General features: G+C 43.7%; 2 protein-coding genes across 4 annotated transcripts; both read right to left on the bottom strand.

The window, feature by feature from the left end:
* Nucleotides 1–866: 866 nt before the first annotated feature.
* Nucleotides 867–9672, bottom strand: LOC128754152 (cytochrome P450 4V2). The gene is made up of 11 exons (XM_053856565.1): nt 9412–9672; nt 9241–9353; nt 6924–7009; nt 6459–6649; nt 6317–6386; nt 6114–6240; nt 5877–6047; nt 4251–4353; nt 3208–3342; nt 2085–2264; nt 867–1197 (listed from the first exon to the last, which is right to left on the bottom strand). Exons 1-11 carry the CDS (start codon nt 9602–9604, stop codon nt 1028–1030), a joined length of 1539 nt encoding a protein of 512 aa, XP_053712540.1. The 5' UTR covers nt 9605–9672; the 3' UTR covers nt 867–1027.
* A 2327-nt stretch (nt 9673–11999) lies between these two features.
* tlr3 (toll-like receptor 3) lies at nt 12000–18299 on the bottom strand. Of its 3 annotated transcripts, XM_053855747.1 has the most exons (6): nt 18018–18069; nt 16905–16919; nt 16451–16835; nt 15426–15620; nt 13484–15339; nt 12000–12777 (listed from the first exon to the last, which is right to left on the bottom strand). In XM_053855747.1, exons 3-6 carry the CDS (start codon nt 16715–16717, stop codon nt 12546–12548), a joined length of 2550 nt encoding a protein of 849 aa, XP_053711722.1. In that variant the 5' UTR covers nt 16718–16835; nt 16905–16919; nt 18018–18069; the 3' UTR covers nt 12000–12545. The 3 variants fall into 3 exon arrangements, with proteins under 3 accessions (XP_053711722.1, XP_053711721.1, XP_053711720.1); XM_053855746.1 differs by having other exon boundaries at nt 16622–16919; nt 18018–18299; XM_053855745.1 differs by having other exon boundaries at nt 16451–16919; nt 18018–18299.
* Between the last annotated feature and the right edge of the window lie 339 nt (nt 18300–18638).

Consider the following 18638-nt stretch of genomic DNA (forward strand, 5'->3'; position numbering starts at 1 on the left):
CCCAAGAGCGCCACCAACAGAGCTCTGAAAATGAGACCATTGTTTCATGAAGCTTCAAAAGACCATCACCACCGAACAAAAAGGACAGAAGATCATTCCATGAGTTGCCTCACACTGGATTCAAGCCATGTCACCAACCGCTACCGATGTGCGAATGAAGCATCATGAAACAGGGACTTCAAATTTAAAGCCCTAAGGAGGCGCCCTTTGTTTGAAAAGGATGTGAGGTTTCATTGTTCAAAACCAAAATGCCATCTAGACTTCATGAAATCACCCAAGAGCGACCACAACCCAGTATCACTGTGAAGTGTACTGCTACTAGAGATGGGTGGTTGGGGTATCGTGAAACAGTATTACAGCCCTGAGTCCAGCCCAGGCTGCCCGGCTGCTCTGAGCCGTTCAAGTATGAGGACATGAACATTGAACATTCACTCTCGGGGAGAGTCGCAGCACAAACACGTGCTTGTCTTTCCGCTTTAATTGTCTCCGCTGATGTGTTTTCCACGGCCAAGTCAATTTTTATGGATTAGTCGATGTGGGTTCAGTGAAACGCTGCAAAGATCATTTTCAAATGGTGTTTGTCTGTCAAGACAATGTGTTGCTTTCAAAAGCCGCTCTGATACGATCTATTTTTTTCATGGTAAATTTCAAATGATGCCACACTTTGAACTGCCATCTATATTTGTCCTGTTTGAGGTTCCACTTGCGTGACAGAAGATGCTTGGGGCCCCGCAGGACATGCAGACAGACAACCACTCACACGCACGCTCCAAACCAATACATTGTTTTTCTAGCTAGACTTTCTCATGCTTCCACATAAAACCTAATAAAATCCGTGGTTACAAAACCATCATGTTGTTTTTATGTTCACTTTATTTTCCAAGCAAAAAAACGCAATTGCGTGTTTGTGATGTTGATACAACAAAAATGTATCTGCAACTTGATGTGCCCCAAATCTGAAGCCACAGTGTGGAAATTCATTTAGATCCAAGGATGAATTCAGGAGACATGAACCTGACGCAGGTGACTACGACTGCTGCCTCCTCTTCTCCAGTTTGATCAGGATCCCTTTCTCCGGTCTCAGGATCAGCTCTCCCACCGGCCGCAGCTCCTCGCGCTCCTGACACGCCTCGACCGTGAAGTTCCGCAGGATGGACGCTAGCACAACTTTCTCCTCCATGATGGCAAATCGCTGGCCTGGTTGAGTGAGAGGGCGAGGTGAGATCAACTGCAGCAAGCATTTGCAGCAGCTGTGGACAGTGGGGCCACAGTGGAGAGTGTTATTATTGTTATTATTATTAGCAGTAGTAGTAGTCGTGGTATTAGTATTATATGAACAAAAAGAGCATGATTAATAGTAATAGTAATTATCTAAAAATGTATTATTATTTAAATATTGTCACAATATTAAAATTGGACACAAATGGGGAAAAGATTGTAATACAATATTTGTGTGTTTTATATCTGGTCAATAACATCAAATTGTGGGAGAACAAGCAACAACAAAAACATGAATAAACAAATAAATCAAAATAATAAATAAACAAATGAACATTCGTCGTATTTGATACGTTTACAAAACAAAAAACATATCTGGACACGTGTGTTAAATGAATAATGAATAAATATGAATGGATAAATATGAGGCCCAATAAATCATAAGAAACATCAATAGCTGACACCTATTTAAAAATGAATAATTTAATACAATAGTAACTGAATTTTGGCAAATAATTTTTTTTTTTTTTGTAAATATACATATATAGGTATATAAGTCAGTAATGATGAATCGTAGCTAAATATAAAAATCATCGGAAACTAACTCTGTTACAACAAAACTATGGGACATTTCCATGTGATCCATTGACATCATAAAGGCCACATGCGGCCCTCGGACCGGGCTTCAACCAGGTCTGATTTTATGTGACCATTAATGCAACTCAACCTCTGTATGCTATGACACAGCTACACAAATTCAGGTTTTGAAAGGTGCCATGAATAGAGCATGAAGTCATCCACCCCGCTGATATGTTACATGTCTGCTGGCGACATGACACGTGGATACAGGACATCCAAAGTCTCACCAATGCAGTTGCGGAGCCCAGCAGAGAAGGGGACGTAGGCATACGGAGGTCTCCCCACGGAGTTCTCGGGCAGGAAGCGCTCAGGCTTGAACTTCTCGGGTTCAGGGAAGTAGCGGGGGTCTCTGTGCAGCGCGTAGGTGATGATGATGGCGTTGGCTCCTTTGGAAACTTTGAAACCTCCTGAATGGGACACGATTGGTCAGAAGAGGAAGGTGGGGTGTGAAGAGGAGAGTGCTGACAGGGCGGAACAGGAAGGGACTTGGGGTGACCAGACCAGCAATGAAACTAGTGAAGTATTTCAGAGTAATGTGATGGACAGATTTAAGTCATCTCATTGGGTTTTCAGCGCCTCCTTTGCCGGAGTTTCAGCCGGAACAAGGCGCTGCATGAAACGAAATAAGACAGTGGCCAAGAACGTGTTCATCTGTGTGAGAACACAACAATCAATCACACGACAGGCGTCGTCCGCCAGGTGGAATCCAATGACCTTGTCGACTGCTGTGTTCTCAAAAGTCACATTCACCCACCTTTATTTTAAGTCTCGGGAGCAGAAGGGGAAGTGAGAGTGGTCAAGAGCCTTGTTTTCATCAGAGGGGCCAGTTTGGAACCCTGCGCTCACTTCACCTTTTCAGTCCAAAGTGTTTACATCCTGCATTGAAGCAGCTGCGTGTCCTGTGGGGCGTGCTCCAGCACCCACAACCAGTGTCTGAGTCACATTCTAATATTAGCAGGATGCTACAAAATTGCTTCTGACGTTTTATTGAATCTTTGCTCTATTGATGAGACGGTTGTGATGGGGATCAAATGGGATCATCACTCTTCCGGTGGGCTTCTACTGAGCCGCTATGGAGGTACAGTGGGCTGTAAACTCCCTGTCCTGTGGGAACTCAAAGGCACTCCTCCTAGTCAGGTGGGATATTAGATCCCTGCCAAGTTCAGGGCTTGGTGGAGAAAGGGTTCCACCCACTCCTGCCGTCCCTTCCTACATGGAAATGCCCAAAGAAGAGGCCGGTTTCGATGCCTCCTGGACACCTCCCTGTCCTGGGAACAACCCAGCTTTCTGTCCTAGCTTGACTGAGCTGACTCTCAGGAGTAATTACAGGCTTATTATACGGTTACTCACTGATGTGGCAGTCTTCACAGATGGTGCGGGCGAAGAAGGGTACGGAGGGGAACAGCCGCAGCGACTCCTTGATGACACACTCCAGGTATTTGAGCTTCTTCAGGTCCTCGGTGTTAATGGGCCGATCCGACGTTCCTGAAGAGAGGAAAGGCTTTCGCTTAAACCCGACCTCGGCTTCGCCGCCCAGCGAGCCACATCAGAACTGACGGGGTCTGGGCCGCACGCCTCGGCTAATCGTCCTAGATAAAGGGCAAATGCTGATCTTTGATCTGAGAGGGAGGAGATGAAGATCTGGAATCATTTCACGTCACAGGAAATCTTTCCTACCTGTGGACATCATTCACGCTCAGCATTATTATGTGTTTATTTTTATATGTGAATACACCGTAAATACTGTTTGGATGGTTCTTTTTCATTCGCTCTTAGAAGTATATATTATTATGTGTTTATTTTTCTATATGAATACACTGTAAATACTGTTTAGATGGTGCTTTTTTTATTCGTACTTAGTGCTATATATTATGTGTTTATTTTTATATGTGAATACACTGTAAATACTGTTTAGAAGGTGCTTTTTTATTCGCTCTTAGTAGTATATATTATTATGTCATTATTTTTATATGTGAATACACTGTAAATACTGTTTAGATGGTTCTTATTTGTTCACGCTTAGTAGTATATATTGATGTCTTTATTTTTATATGTGAATACACCGTAACTACTGTTTAGATGGTTCTTCTTTATTCGCTCTTAGTAATATATATTATTATGTCTTTATTTATATATGTGAATAAACTGTAAATACTGCTTTGATGTTTCTTTTTCATTTGCGCTTAGTGGTATTTATTTTTATGTCTTTATTTTTATTTTTATCTCACATTACTTTGTTTGAGTAACATTCCATGTTACATACTCTCTCTGTTTCTTGAAGTGACTCTGATTTACAACAGGCAGCTTCTGAGGTCAAGCAAATGGCAAATATATAGTTCCGACGTTGCGGCGGCGAGATGGAGATCTTGAGAAGAAGACGTGTTTGCGCTCACCGAACACTTCGTGGAGCTCTTGATGGACCTTCTTCTGAGCCTCAGGATGGGAGCCCAGCAGATGAAGGGCGAAGTTCATGGCGGCAGCTGTGGTGTCGTGGCCCTACAAGAGTCTTATTAAAGTTAACTTCAGTGGTAGTTTAACTGCATTCAGTCTTGGTGCTAAGCCAGGTTCCACTTTTTGGCTCTGATTTAAGATACAATTTCAGGCCTGCGACACAAAATAAATAGAGCAATTACTACTCAAGAAATGTCTTCCTTAAATCACTGTAGTGTAGTTCCAAATTAGTACACACAAGTGACACACTAATATAAACTGAATTGCGCTTCGCACATCTCGCCACACTGATGTCATAGGGAAAGTACCGCGCCGGCGACTAGACGCGATTGTGCACCATTTGGACTATGACAAGACAAACAGTATGTGTCTGTTCTGTAGTTTTACAAACTTCTGTTGGGTTTAACTTGCACAATATCTTGTCCAACACTGCTTTTGTATTTGTAATACCGTAATTTTCAGACTATAGAGCGCACAGGAATATTAGCCGCACACACTAGATTTAAGAAGGAAAATAGATCTTGCTCACACATAAGCCGCGGGTGCAGTGGTGCTGTCTGTGCTGTAGAAAGGTCAGTGGAGCACACGGCTTAAAAATGCTTTTCAAAACTAGTTTTGAAAATGGACTTCGGTATCGAGACTGGCTCCTGAAACAAACTGGGCGATGTTCTGAACTTGAATCATGAACTCATCACATCTTTTATTCCCATTAAAGCGCTCATAATGCCCTGTTTTCGCCCGTGTGTCCGAAGTTTCGATACCACAGCCGGTCTCAACAGCTGCTTCTCGATTCCTGACTTCCAGGAGATTGGTTCTGTTGAGCTCTGTCTGCGGGCGAAAACAGCGCATTTTGAGCGCTTTATGGGTAAATAAAATTTCATCGGATTTCATCAGTTTCATCACCTCCGATTTCATCGGATTTCAGCCTGTAAAAATCCATATATTAGCCGCGCTGTTGTATAAGCCGCAGAGTTCAGACCGCGAGAAAAAAGTAGTGGCTTATAGTCTGGAAATTACAGTCAATATAGCTGCCATAGATATAATTCAGAGCATGTTTGCTATTGATGGGTAGATGAGGCATCATGAAACAGTATTGCAGGGTTGATGAAACAGTGTCCTAATTTTCAGGAGCCACTAGATGGCACTTTTAGTTTAGAAATGGTGTGATGTTCTATTGAATTAGTTGTACACGTCCAAACATTTTACAGCAGACTGAAAATCAGGACACTGTTTCGTGAAACCTCATCCATGCTTCAATACCGTCTCATAAAACCTCATCTACTCACCACAAATGTTTAAGTTTCTTAGCGATGCGGAAGTACGATGAAACAGTCTCGATCAAGCAGTTTATAACCGGACAGCGCCACCTACTCCACTCTAAAATTAATGATGGGCTGGTGAAGCTTCACGAAGCAGTGTCTTTATTTTCAGGTAGTGCTGTTTTGTTTAAAAATAAGGATCCATTAAAATAGCCTACTGTCAAAGAACACAAAGCGCTATCTCTATCTGGGCCCTGAAAAGCAAACGCTGCTTCAAATCAATTCAGGGTTGAACTCCTGTGCACCGACCTCGAACATGAACGTGTCGACTTCCTCCTGGATCTCCTGATGGCTCATGCTGTTGCCCTCCTCATCTGTGGCCTTCAAGAGCATGTCCAGAAACGCCCTCCGCTTTTTGCCGTTTTCCGTCTCGCTGTCTGATTCGACGTTGTTAATGTTCTCCGCTCTTTCGTGAATCACCTGAAGGGAAGTAGGGACGAAGGCTTGAGCAACCTGTCGTCGCTAAACAGCGCTGCGGTGGCTCACTTTGTACGTGAAGGCGTGAAGGATCCTCAGTGTTTTGTCGTGCTCCTTGCCTTCGCCGAAGTAATTGTACATGAAGTTGGGCCAAAACCAGGGCGTCCTCTGTCGACGGCTGATAATGTCGCTCATCCTGGGGAGGAATCGTAATATTTCAAGCCATTTCTGCAAATACATTTAGCAACTGAGCGTCCACATGGGTGACCTACTTGTAAACACACTTGACATATTCTGACTCCGAGTTGCTCTGAGCGTAGATTTTCTTCCCCATGGCAGTTTCTGAAAAGAAGCGCACAAGGTTTGGTCGTGTCTCTTGGTTTATATAGCGCGGGGTGTTCGGCCCACACTGACCACAGATGATGTCCAGAGCGCACAGTGTGATGTGACTGAAGCAGTTGAACATTCCCTTCCCCGCCTTCTTCTCCAGCTTCTCCACCAGAATCTCCGCTTGCTCGTTCATCACCTCCAGGAAGTCGGCCAGGATGGAGAAGTGGAAGGTGGGAGTGAGCATCTTCCTCCTCTGCCGCCATTTCGGGCCCGTGCTAAAGGAGCGTGACGTAAATATTTACACATATAGCAGCTGCTACATGGGTTTCACTTCAGAAATCATAGTTACGCTTCCAGGGTGTGTGATGTTCAGGAAACAAACTCCATGACTTTATTAGCTTTAGCTTGTAGCTAACCATGCCAAACTGCTGTCGGATACTCTGTCGATTCAAATCAAAGAGTCTAAACATCATATCATGTTTATGAGACATGGTCCAGTACTAAAAATGAACGCCTCGTCCTCATTTTCAGCAACAACAAAGCACCAACCTGGTTAGCAGACCAGCTCCCAGCCAGGGATGGAGAAAGTTGTAGACGTAGGCTTTGTCCAAATGAGTGGAGGTGCTCAGAATAGGCTAAAAATTACAATAACACACATTAATAAAGCGCTGTCTGAAGCTCAGAAACTCATACTTTGTCTAACATGCTGGGGAAATATCAGATTAGATTATACTGAAACACATATATTTCATTGAGTTCCTTGGATGAATGAGACGACATCATCTTGAGAAGAGAATCCTTGTCTTTAAAAATATACTGAACCATATTCTGTAGATCAGTGAATCTCAACCATGAGGCCAAGGCCTATGTATTTTTGTTTTTTGTTTTACACCTCTGGGTGGTGAGGACAGCAAGACACTCAGCTTTAATACATAGTACATAGTACATAGTACTCAGGTCCCACTTTAAAAGATGAGAACAGAAGAATAAGAATGAGGAAATATCACTATATACATTTGACATTAGCAAAAAGTAACAATGAGGATTTACTTGACAGCTGCAAATTTGTGATAGTTATTAAGTATAGAGAAGTTTTGAAGAGAAAAAAATGATAAAGAAAGTGACTGGCACCTCCAAAAGAGTCAAAGCTAATAAATTTATATTATATTATATATATTTTTTATATTAATAAAATTAATTCGAAAACTTTCATTTTCACTTTACTTATATCTTCCTTTTTTTATTTTGATTATTTTATCTAATGATATTTTGACATTGTTTTATTATGTACATTTTATGCAGAATTGTATTCATGGCGTACAATTTTATCATTTTTCAAGTGTATTTTTTTCTTTTTTCTCTAGTAAATTTCACACACAAATGACATCAAGAGTAAAGAATCAGTTCTAGTCCTTGAATGGGCGGCGGGAATGGGCTCAAGGTTAAGAACCCCTGCTGTAGATGACTGGGTCTCTATAAGTAGGGACGTCCCAGACCTCATAGTCACATTACAGTAATGGAAGTGACTTACATTCTGCGGGTCGGTTTACATCTTGTGAGTTCACACTTGGTCGGTGAAACTGCCTTGTACTGAACCCAGCTGTTTTGAAACTCGTGGTTCATGGAGTCAACTATACTATGACTGTACGAGCGTCCAGTAAATCTACTCTAAGAATTGCTACTACTACTGTACTGTACTACTGTGTCAAGTTGTGCTCAGCGCTGGGCAATTCCCAGTGACGCCCCCAGTAACGTCACCTGACGTAGGATTTCCGAAGACGAAAGTGAGAGAATCCTCAACATCCCAACTTTACATTTCAAGATGGCTTCCCCAAACGCAAACAGGAAGTATGAGTTGCTGAAGCAAACAAAACATTGCGTGAATTTATGTCTCCTCTTCATTCTAGCTTCACATGAGCGTGTCGTGCGTGTATTTATCCGAAGGTTCCATATATCTGGACAAGGTACGCGTGAGAATAGCTTTCGTGGACGTCGCTATCTTCTTTTCCGACTCTGTTCAGGCTGTGTGATGTCATCAACAAGCGACAGCTCAGACACTATAGATTCATTCATTCCCAAGGTTTGTGCTCTGTGGATATTGATGTTTCATGTCTAGTACAAATTGCCTTTAGAGCGTGAATTTGAAGTGTCATTTAAGGCGGTGATTCTTCACCATAGGGCCGAGGCACATGGTTGGGCCGCGAGCGCCCCCTAGAGGGCCAATAGAAGTTTTTTGTTTTACACTTCTGGGCCACGAGACGCTCAGTTTTAATACACTTGCTACATATGATGGCTGTAGTCTGTTATTAAATTGACAGCTGCAAATGTGTGATCGTAACCAACTTCTTGACAAAAAAAAGATAAGTTGAAGTGATAAAAGAAGTGATGGCGCCCCCAACAGTAAAAACTCTTCACCTGTTGGAGCAGTTTTTAATGAGAGCACTTTATGGATATACTTTTATTTACACATTACTGATCTTCTTTTGACTTTATTTATGAAAAACTAAATGTTTTATGATATTTAGATGTTGTTATATGATATTTATTTTATTCAGAGTTTTATTCATGACATCCAGTTTTTCCCAACAGTTTGCATCAAGGTTTTTTTTCTTGTTTTTTTCTTGAGTGAAGCAGAAGGTGATCAAGTTTTTTAACGCGCTGCAGTTTTGTGTGACTTTGTGGACCAGGTCTGCCCGAGAGTTGGACTCACTTGGTCAATTCCACTGAGTTTTATATTCAAGATGAGACAAGAAATGGATGAAATATGTCTGATTCCAACTTGGCAGTAACAAAAATACTTGCCAGTAACATTCGCCAAGCAGAAGTTGTTTCCATTGCAGCACCTGGGCATTTGCCATGAACGTACCTCGACAGTCTCAGCATGATATAGGATCACAAAAGGCAGAGGACCGAGCCAGAGTTTGAAGAGCGGCAGGTCACTGAACTGACGGGTGTAGTCTTCAATTTGACGAAAGAAATCTGAAAGAGGAGAGCGTGGAAGAGCGGCTCCTGTGTGGCAGCGCAGTGTTGGTCTCACCTCCCGCGTTGGTCTTGAACTCCAGAGCGTTTCCTATGAAGGGCAAAGTTCCTGCGATCTCAGGAATGGGCTTCATTTCATACCACTTGTGCCAGTAGCTGCTGAGCTGCCTGCAGGTGAGGTACGTCAACAGAGCCACGAAAAGCGTCCCAGCCAGCAGGGGAACAGTGAGGGAACCCACGACGAGTGCCATGTTTGTAGCCTTCTGCGCTCCACTCTGAGACTGAACTGTGGCTTTATGAGGACACGCAGGCCCCTCCTCCTACAACATCTGGTTTCGCTCAAAGAGGGAGGCTAACTGGACGTGTTGGGCAACATCCAGATAAAGTCCTCACAATAAAATGATAATGTTGGGACGCAGCGACAGCCCACTTGCACCTAACTATTGGAATAAGAGCAAGATATTAGTTAATATTTAACCATGTTGACCGGAGCAGGACGCGACCTTTGACCCACTTTCTCCTTATCTATTTAAACTGAATTATTTAATGGAAAAACTAGAAGATGAACAGCAGAAGGAAGCAATTGATCTCATCTTATGTAAACTATCGATAATTCAAATAGTTTTATTGCAGCGTCTATCTATATCACTTTTCCATTTGCAATCATTTAAAAATAAGATTGACTATTTTTTAAAAGGAGAAAACTGCTGAAAAATACTGTTGGTAAATATTAATATTTGTATAAATGTATTTTTATAAATATAATATTACAAATACAATTAAACATCCGTGAATAAAATAATTTATAATAAAAAATGATAATATACAAATACATATTTGAAAATTAATAAATGTTACAGATCAAATATGCAGACAGAATGCTGGTTAATTTCCAATGTAATATTTTAAACAGTTCATGAGCATTTTATTTTTGTTCAATTTTAAAAAATGCATTAAAATTATTACATAGTTGTACAGATTCTTTACTTAGCTTAATGAATTTATGCCCAAATTTTTACCTAAATTAATTTGTAATTTTTTTGTGTACATTTAAGCACGAAACTACTGTAGTTATCACATACTATCTGAGTGATGAACTCTGCAACATGCAAGTATTGTGTGTGTGTGTGTGTGTATGATGGTGTCTTTGCGTGGTGCTCATGACAGTCAGGAGTGTGCAAGAGTCTTCACCTCTTCAGACATGTTTTGCCCTTGTTTTCGTTCATATTTTCATTGCAATTGTAGTCATTTTGTACCGTTCACCTTCTTCGACTCCAGTCTCTCCAAATCTCACCTTTCTGCCGGCCATGAAACGCCCACTCTCAGAGTGAAATAGCAACATATCCGACACTGTTTTAGATGGTCAACGCGATCTTTGTAGCTCAAGCTGTGGTCCAGCCCTCTGCAAAGATCTATAAATAACAACCTGGTCACCCGAGAGAGGAAGTGGAACACCCGGACACCCAGTCCAAGTGAGGTGTCCAGATGTCCACACACCCAACTGGAAGGACATGCTGCAGAGATCCTTGGTCTCTGGTGTCCCAGCAAAGCCTGGTTCTTCCCCAGTGTGTGAAGTCCAGGCCTCTACTTCAGCTGCTGCCCCCGTGATCTGACCCTGAAGATTCAGGTTGAGAATGAGCAGATGGTTAGTCACGTACATCGTAATTCATTCTGCTGCTGCTATCCCAGCTACTCAGGGGGAGAGCCACGTGCTGCTGGCCTGTTGCAGAGCCCACGCTATATATATTAGCACTTCTGTCTGTGGCCTTTGCCCCACTTATTGCTTGTCACATAACACCATTTGATTGTTTAATAATGAACAACTACTACAGCAACGCTGTTTGATCTCTGATGGTCACTTGCACTTCTGCTTGCGTGCTGCCATTTTCAAACTATCTTAAAAGAGTATTAATGTCAACAACTAACAACCAAATTGAGTTGAGTTCTTTTGTGAACAGATGCTACAGATTCTTCTTATTTTTTTCACATATTTCAACATATTTTTTATCCATTTCATCCATTCTACATTCACCAATACATCTGTGTCCTTTGACTGAACTATATAATAATAATAATAATAATGAAAGACACAATTCATTATGCACAAATGGCTAAAGTAATGTAACAGAATATTTTGCTCTTATTATTAATTGCAAAATATAAATATTTTATTTTTATCAGAAGTAATTGAAAATGATATATATATATATATATATATATATATATATATATATATATATATATATATATATATATATATATTTTATTTTTTTATTTATTTTTTTTTTTTTACATTAGAAATTGTTATCTTAATCTTTATCTTAATTCCCCAGCAATAAAAGCTGAGAAATTCGCAGCTCCCCCTAGAGGACATTAACTTCCATAAGCTTTTGATCTCGGGGCCAAACTTTTCCAAGTCAAGTCATGCTCATGAAATTTACTGGAGAAAAAAAGGAAAAAAAATACACTTGAAGCAAAGTGTTGAGAGAATTGATAAAATTTTACGTCATGCATAAAAGTTTTAATAAAATTAATATAATAATACTGTCAAAATATGACACAATAAAACAATATATTATTTTCTAAATAAACTAAAGAACATTTCAGTAAAGTATAAATGAAAATATCGCCATAAACTTTACCAATTTATTTTAAAAACTGCTTCGACAGGTGCTTCCATGAAGAGTTTTTACTCATGTGGATGTGGCACCACTTTCTTTATCATTTTTTCTTTTCAAAACTTCTCCATAGTTGGTAACTGCTTGCTGCTGTCAAGTAAATAGTGGCCCTCTAGGAGGCGCTCGCGGCCCATCCATGGGACTCGGCCCTATGGTTGAGAATCATCACTGCTGTCATGACTGGAATGTCAGCCTCTATGTAGTTCTTTTTGTGACCGCAAGATGCCGCTATTGTAAAGGAAAAAAAACGTGTTGCAGTGAAACCATGAGAAGGTAAAGTAACCTATCTGATGGTGTTAACTGTTTCCTTGTTTGTATCGTGAAACATTTGTTGCACCATCAACGATATTTATTTGCAATAAAATGTATAAACCATAGTTGAAAATACTTTCATTTAACCAGATTAAGTGAAAAAAACAAAAGATTAAGCAAGCGGTTTTCAGTCAAAGCAAATGTTGACGTTCTCTCGGGGCCCAGGTGTGAAGTATTAGAGTGTGTTTTTCACATGAAATGGCTAGTTGTGTATTTTGTTGGTCAGGCTGAGCGCGATCCGGAGCTTCTGGTGGAAGGCCGGGATTCTCTCCCTGTGGACGGGCCAGTCCAGGACGCAGCTTGAACGCAGCATTCCCCTCCGAAGAAAAATCGAACGAGAGAGTTTGTAGTCGTGGACGTCCTGCAGGAAGACCAGAACCACGGAGTCCCTGTTGGCTTCGATGACCTGGTGAAGTGCGTGATGGGCGGTGAATCTGGGTGCAGTTGGAGGGACACAAGAAATGAGGAAAAGTTAGAGGTGTGATTTTTGCTGTGGATTCTAGTAGTGAAGGTAAAATATCACATTTTAACAGTTTCATTTTTGTCACAGTCAACCTGTCATGTCTATCACACCCTCCAAGATGGAGGCACCGTTGTCCGGGGAGGTCAAGTAGACCTCCAGGATACTCTCAGTCTTGGTCTCGGTCATGCCTCATCATTGGTCGCCTCTCTCATTGGTCTCGGCCTTGGTCTAGATCTCACACCTCTCATTCTCATTGGTCTTGGTCTCACACTCTTCATAGGTCTAGGCCTTGGTCGTGGTCTTGCCTCCTCTTTCAGTTTGGTATTGGTCTCTGTCTCTGCCCCTTGATTGGTCTTGGACTCAGTCTCACCCCCCTCATTGGATTAAGCCTTGGTCTTGGTCTCGCCCACCTTATTGTTCTTGGCCTTGGTCTCGGTCCCGCCCCCCATTGGTCTTAGTCTTGGTCTTGGTCTTGGTCTTGGTCATGGTCATGGTCATGGTCATGGTCATGGTCATGGTCATGGTCATGGTCATGTTCTTGGTTTTGGTCTTGGTCTCAGTCTTGCAATTGTTCTCGGCCGTGTTCTCGCCCCCCACATTGGTCGAGGTCTCTGTATGCTCTGGTCTCAGCAAGGTCTTGACTACAACACTCGCACCATTAACACAGAAAAACGTACCGACGGCACCAGGGGTCCCGCAGAAGACTCTCTGTGATGATGAAGAGGATTTTCCTGCAGCGTCTTATATTGTCCACAATGGATTCCAGCTGAGACATGCCAGGAACTGAATCCCGATCCTCAAAACAAAACCTACAGTTTCCCTTCTCCATCGGGACCATCAGCCTCTCCACCCAGTCGGTGTCTTCCTCCGCGTGAATGACGTAAGCGTCATATTCAAACTCCCTGCCCTCCTGTCCCGTAGCGTCGCTAAATCCTAAGGTACGATTGATCAAAACGTTCCAGTAAAACTGAATTCTCCAGCCTTGGAAACGGACTAGTAAAGTAGTGAACATGAGCATGATGACCGACGCGCTGCTCAGGACGAAAAGCGCTTCAAACGGAGTCATGTCTTTGCAAGAAAGCGGGTCAAAATCCAAGATTGAGCGGTTAAAGTACGACAGCGGGGTGTTGCAGATGTATTGGTCCCGCAGCCCCGGAACAGTGGTGGTGTTCGTGGTGTTTAACCAGTTCCCGAACCACGAAATGCTCTCACACGTGCAGTCGAACGGATTGCGCCCCATGACGAGCAAGCTCAGGTTGCTCATTACTTTTTGGAAGACTTGGCGGCGGACAGCGGTGAGGGAGTTTTTCTGCATGTGCAAAACCCTCAGTGAGCTCAAGCTGTCGAAGACAGAGTCTCGCAGGTTGTTGAGAACGTTGTTGCCCATGGTAAGCTCACGGAGGTTAGTCAGGCCCTCCAGGGCGCGCGTGGGGATCTCATCCATGCCGTTGCTGTCCAACTCTAAACTCAACAGCTTGTTCAACCCCTTCAAGAACAACACCGGTCCACCAATGTTGGCGTCCTTCCACAACCTGGCTAAGTTATTATGCGCTAGCTTCAGCACCCTCAGATCAGCAAGTCCTTCGAAAATGCTCATTCTCAAGTTAGCAATGTTGTTGTTGCTCAGATCCAAGACCATTAGGTTGGACAGGGGTTTAAACGGGGATGGCTCCAGGTTCAAGGCTGAGACAGTGAGGCTTTTACCTAGAATCAGTGCCCGGAGACTCGGTACGAAGATGAAAGACTTTGACGTTAGCGTGATTCCCTGGTTGTTGTTTGACCAGTGGATGTCTCGTATACTTTCTAAGCCCTCCAACTCCCATCCAGTCAGGGTTTGCCTCACGTAATTGAAATCTAGAAAGAGGGAAGTGAGGTTCTTCAGATGTGAGAAAGCTCCGGGATCAATCCGCACCAGAGCCGTTCCCGTCAGATTTAGAGTCCCGAGAGGTGATCCTGCTAGTGACGCCCAGGTCCTGTTGTTGAGATGTTTCAAGGATTGGCAGCTGCTCCAACTCAAGTCGAGCTCTGTCAGACTCCTGAGGCCGGTAAACGTGTTCGCAGTGATCTCCCGGATCGAGGTTGACCGCATATCCAGACTCTCAAGTTCTGTCAAAACTTGGAAAGAAAAATCGTCAATAATCGGAGTGGCAGATGAGCGGCTTTTTGTCAGCGCTCTCTTCAAGTTTAGCGCTTTCAAACTTCTCAGCCCTCGGAATGTGTCCCTGGTCAGGTGCTTCAGGTTGTTCTCCTCCAGAATAAGCTGTTGCAACTTGGAAAGCCATCGAAAGGAACCATTTTCAATTTTGCCCATGCCGTTTCCAGATAGATCTAGAAATGTCACGTCAGTCTTCTCAAGGCCCATTAAGGTATCAGTGCTGAGCGTGACCAGCTTCAGTCGTCGTAGCGACAGAGCTGTGACCTTGGTTCCTGACAACTCGGAGCACAATTTGGGCACAGCCTGGGGGCCCAAATTGCTCCCGTCCATTATCAAGGTCCCAAAGCCTCGGATGGGCAGGAAGCAGCCGGGCTCCATCTGCAAGAGGATTCAGAGGAGTAACTAACATGCAGCCAGAAACCAACTCATGTAAGCAGCTATTTCATTTCTCGTGTTACGCTCACCCTTTTTAACGGCACCGACGACATGTTGAGGACTTGCAGGGAAGACGAATGGTTCAGGAAGTTGAAGTCGTCTCGATTTAGCTGGACAAAGCTGTTGAATCCCAAATTCAACTTGACCAGATTCGGTAGTTGTGGGTGCGAACCCAATTTGGCCGTCTGCAGGTTGTTGTTCGAAACATCGAGGAACTGAAGGTTCTGGAAAAAACAGTGGATCTCATGACTCAAACCATGAAACATTCTGATTCGCTCCCATTATGGACAACGCATGAGGTCAACAGTCAGTCAGTAGAGTTGCGAGCTGTCGAGAGTGGCGAAGAAATAGCCGAGATTTACCAGGAGATCTACTCTCCTATGGTCCCTGCGGCCGAAACAACCACAGGTTGGATATATGGATTTTATACAGACTGACTGTGGTGTTGGAACTTCGGACACGCGGGAGTTTTAATGTCAAAAAAAGATGTAAGGAGTTGATGATTCCAGTTCAGAACATGGCCCAGTTTGTTTCATGAGTCAGTCTGCATGCTGGACCCCATTTTCAAAACTAGTTTACAAGTGATCCTCATGCATTTTTAAGACCTTTCTTATAGACCGGTGCGGCTTATGTACGAACAAGATCTATTTTCCTTCATAAATTTTGGGGGTGGAGCTTATATTCCGGAGCACTCGGTAGCCCGGAATGTACGGCATACAGTTTGGTCTCCGCCATGAACTTGGTCTCACCCCCTCAAATCTGAGCCTTGACTGTTCTTGGTTGGGTGGTCTCGACTTACATCACCAAGCTAAATTATGCTAGCTTTAAGCAAATATAAAATATTCGTTGGACCACCAACCGCCAAAAACGCCCCCACAACATGTTACTTTCATCCGACTATTTGCAAGGCCTGATAGATCTTCAGGTTAGTGGTGATGATGCTTCATGAAGCCTCATTTTTAGAGCTCAGCAGGGGGCGCTTTTGGTTCAAAAATGATGTGAGGGTTTATTAAAATAATAGTTCAGGTTTGCGGTTAAGGTGGGCAGCATTTACCTGTAAAGCAGCAAAGGGTTCTACTTTTAGTTTCAGTCTGTTTCCAGCGACGTGAAAGGAGATCAGCCGGCTGCAGGAGCCCATATCCTCTTTCACCAGAACGTGAAGCTCGTTGTGATTCACATTCAGCGTTTGCAGCAGCGGCAGCAACTCACACAAACTCCGGTTCACCTTGGTGATGGAGTTGTAGCTGATGTCCAGGCGACTCAGGCGAGAGTACGGCCTCAGCGAGAAGATGGGGACCTCCAGCAGCCTGTTGTGGGACATGTCCAAGCCCCTGATGCTCCTGGGAAGGTCGGCGGGGACGGCCTTGAGACTCAGACGGCTGCAGTCGGCGTAGTCGTCCCTCACGAAGCAGGAGGTCTTCTTCTCAGACGCCACGCAGCTGAGAGACGCCATCATTAGCAAAGCTATAATGATCACCTGGGGCTGCGGAGGGCGGCGCGTAACACACATCGTAGCAGAAAACCTTCAGTAGAAAAGACAGGAATAAAAAAAAGATAAGTAAAAAACTGAAAACTGAAGTGAAAAACGTGTGCTTCTTTTATATGTTTTGAAGAAGCAGTTTCCTAAAGTCCCGGTCAAAGGAAGATGGAGGAATATATATCCAAATGAACGTAAAATTAGAGTTACTGAATGAGACACCAGTCAACTCACAACTGCTTTGTTTTTCTAAACTTAACTTCTTCTTCCTCAAACGCATGTGACTTGCCTGTCATGCACACTAGCCATACAGCTCGAGCTGGATCGGTTTGCATCCGGGACGAGGATCAGCAACTCTAAATCCGAAACCATGGTTCTTCACCAGAAAAAAGATGGTTTGCTCCCTCGTCGTGTGTAAAAGAGAGCTGAGCCAAAAGGCAAGGCTCTCCATCTACCGATCGATCTTCGTCCCGACCCTCAGCTATGGTCATGAGCTTTGGGTCATGACGCAAAGAAGGAGAACTCGGCTGAGTTTCCATCGACAGGTGGCGGCCATCTCCCTTAGAGATAGGAGTTCTGTCATTCGGGAGAGAATCGTAGTAGAGCCTCTGCTTCTCTGCGTTAAGAGGGGTCAGTTGAGATGGTGAGGACCCCCCTTGACAGCTCACTTTGAAGGAGACCAGGGGGTCGACCCAGGACCAGGTGGAGGGATGAGATCGCTACATTGGCCTGGGCGTGTCTCGGAATCCCGCTGGGATACAACGTTTGGTGCTCCTTGTTGAAGCTGCCGCCCCTGCGACCCGGCAACGGTTTAGCTATTGAGGATGGATGGGTGTAAAACACACAGGTACAGTACATGAATACATGCAGATGCAGAGTGCATCCTGAAGTACATCATGAAGCCTCATTTTCAGACCTCAGTAGGTGGCGCTCTCATTTGAGAAGGTTTTGCTGTATATAAATATGTGGTCACCGATAAGGCACGAGCTCACAACAACACAAAAGTGCACACACCGGCCGCTACTGTTGCAACGTAAATAGCTCATGCAAGTTCAGTGATGTCGCACCAACAGAGACACAATGAAAGCAAAGAAGGAATGTTCCGTCAAACATTGCTGAATGAAAACAGTTTATCTATTCTTACTCTGAGCTGAGTGTTGGGTCTCGCCGGGTTCTCCTGGCCGGCAGATGCTTCCTCTTCCTGTCAGACCCTCGAGTCACTCCAGACGAGGCTCGGAGGCGGATAGAGGCTGAAGTTCCCCACAGAAGGAGAAGTGAGACTCACTCTTTTGGTTTCACTTCTATTTCACACACATGTCTGCAGGAGGCCGAGGCAGTAGAAGTGCTCTGACACAGACCTGTTTGGGTCTGTTTCTGCTGAGAGCTGTTTATTTCTCTACACAAATGTATCCACCACTAACCACAGCAGCTCCAGCCTGTTGAGCAAGTCGACACAGGAAGGCTGGATGAAAACACACAACAGGGCTCCGATTGGCCAAACAGGTTCAAAGTTCCACCCCCGGATCATGTTGACGCGGAAGCAGAGATTTATCACCACCTTTTATGACTCGCCCACGCACCATGTTACGCACCTCAAGGACCTTATCAGTTCAGGCATATTAATGGAGGTGGTCACGTGAAGCTCCAATGTCATCTGGGCATGGATCAGACAGCGCCATCTAGTGGGCTCTGAGAGTTGAAACACCGATTTATGAAGATGAGTTTATGAGGAGGTGGATACGGAACTGCAACAGTCTCTGCTGAA

The sequence above is a fragment of the Synchiropus splendidus genome, chromosome 2 (assembly GCF_027744825.2).
Source record: "Synchiropus splendidus isolate RoL2022-P1 chromosome 2, RoL_Sspl_1.0, whole genome shotgun sequence".
Taxonomy (NCBI): Eukaryota; Metazoa; Chordata; class Actinopteri; order Syngnathiformes; family Callionymidae; genus Synchiropus; species Synchiropus splendidus.

What these genes read in the sequence shown, in the direction of transcription:
- LOC128754152 (XM_053856565.1), bottom strand. Translation starts at nt 9,604, where the DNA reads ATGGCACTCGTCGTGGGTTCCCTCACTGTTCCCCTGCTGGCTGGGACG. An exon ending in ATCATGCTGAGACTGTCGAG is followed by an intron (nt 7,010 to 9,240) that starts GTACGTTCATGG and finishes TGTAATTTTTAG; the next exon opens with CCTATTCTGAGCACCTCCAC. An exon ending in CGCTCTGGACATCATCTGTG is followed by an intron (nt 6,387 to 6,458) that starts GTCAGTGTGGGC and finishes GCTTCTTTTCAG; the next exon opens with AAACTGCCATGGGGAAGAAA.
- tlr3 (XM_053855745.1), bottom strand. Translation starts at nt 16,906, where the DNA reads ATGTGTGTTACGCGCCGCCCTCCGCAGCCCCAGGTGATCATTATAGCT. An exon ending in AACCCTTTGCTGCTTTACAG is followed by an intron (nt 15,621 to 16,450) that starts GTAAATGCTGCC and finishes TGTTTTTTCCAG; the next exon opens with AACCTTCAGTTCCTCGATGT. An exon ending in CGGGACCCCTGGTGCCGTCG is followed by an intron (nt 12,778 to 13,483) that starts GTACGTTTTTCT and finishes AACTGCACCCAG; the next exon opens with ATTCACCGCCCATCACGCAC.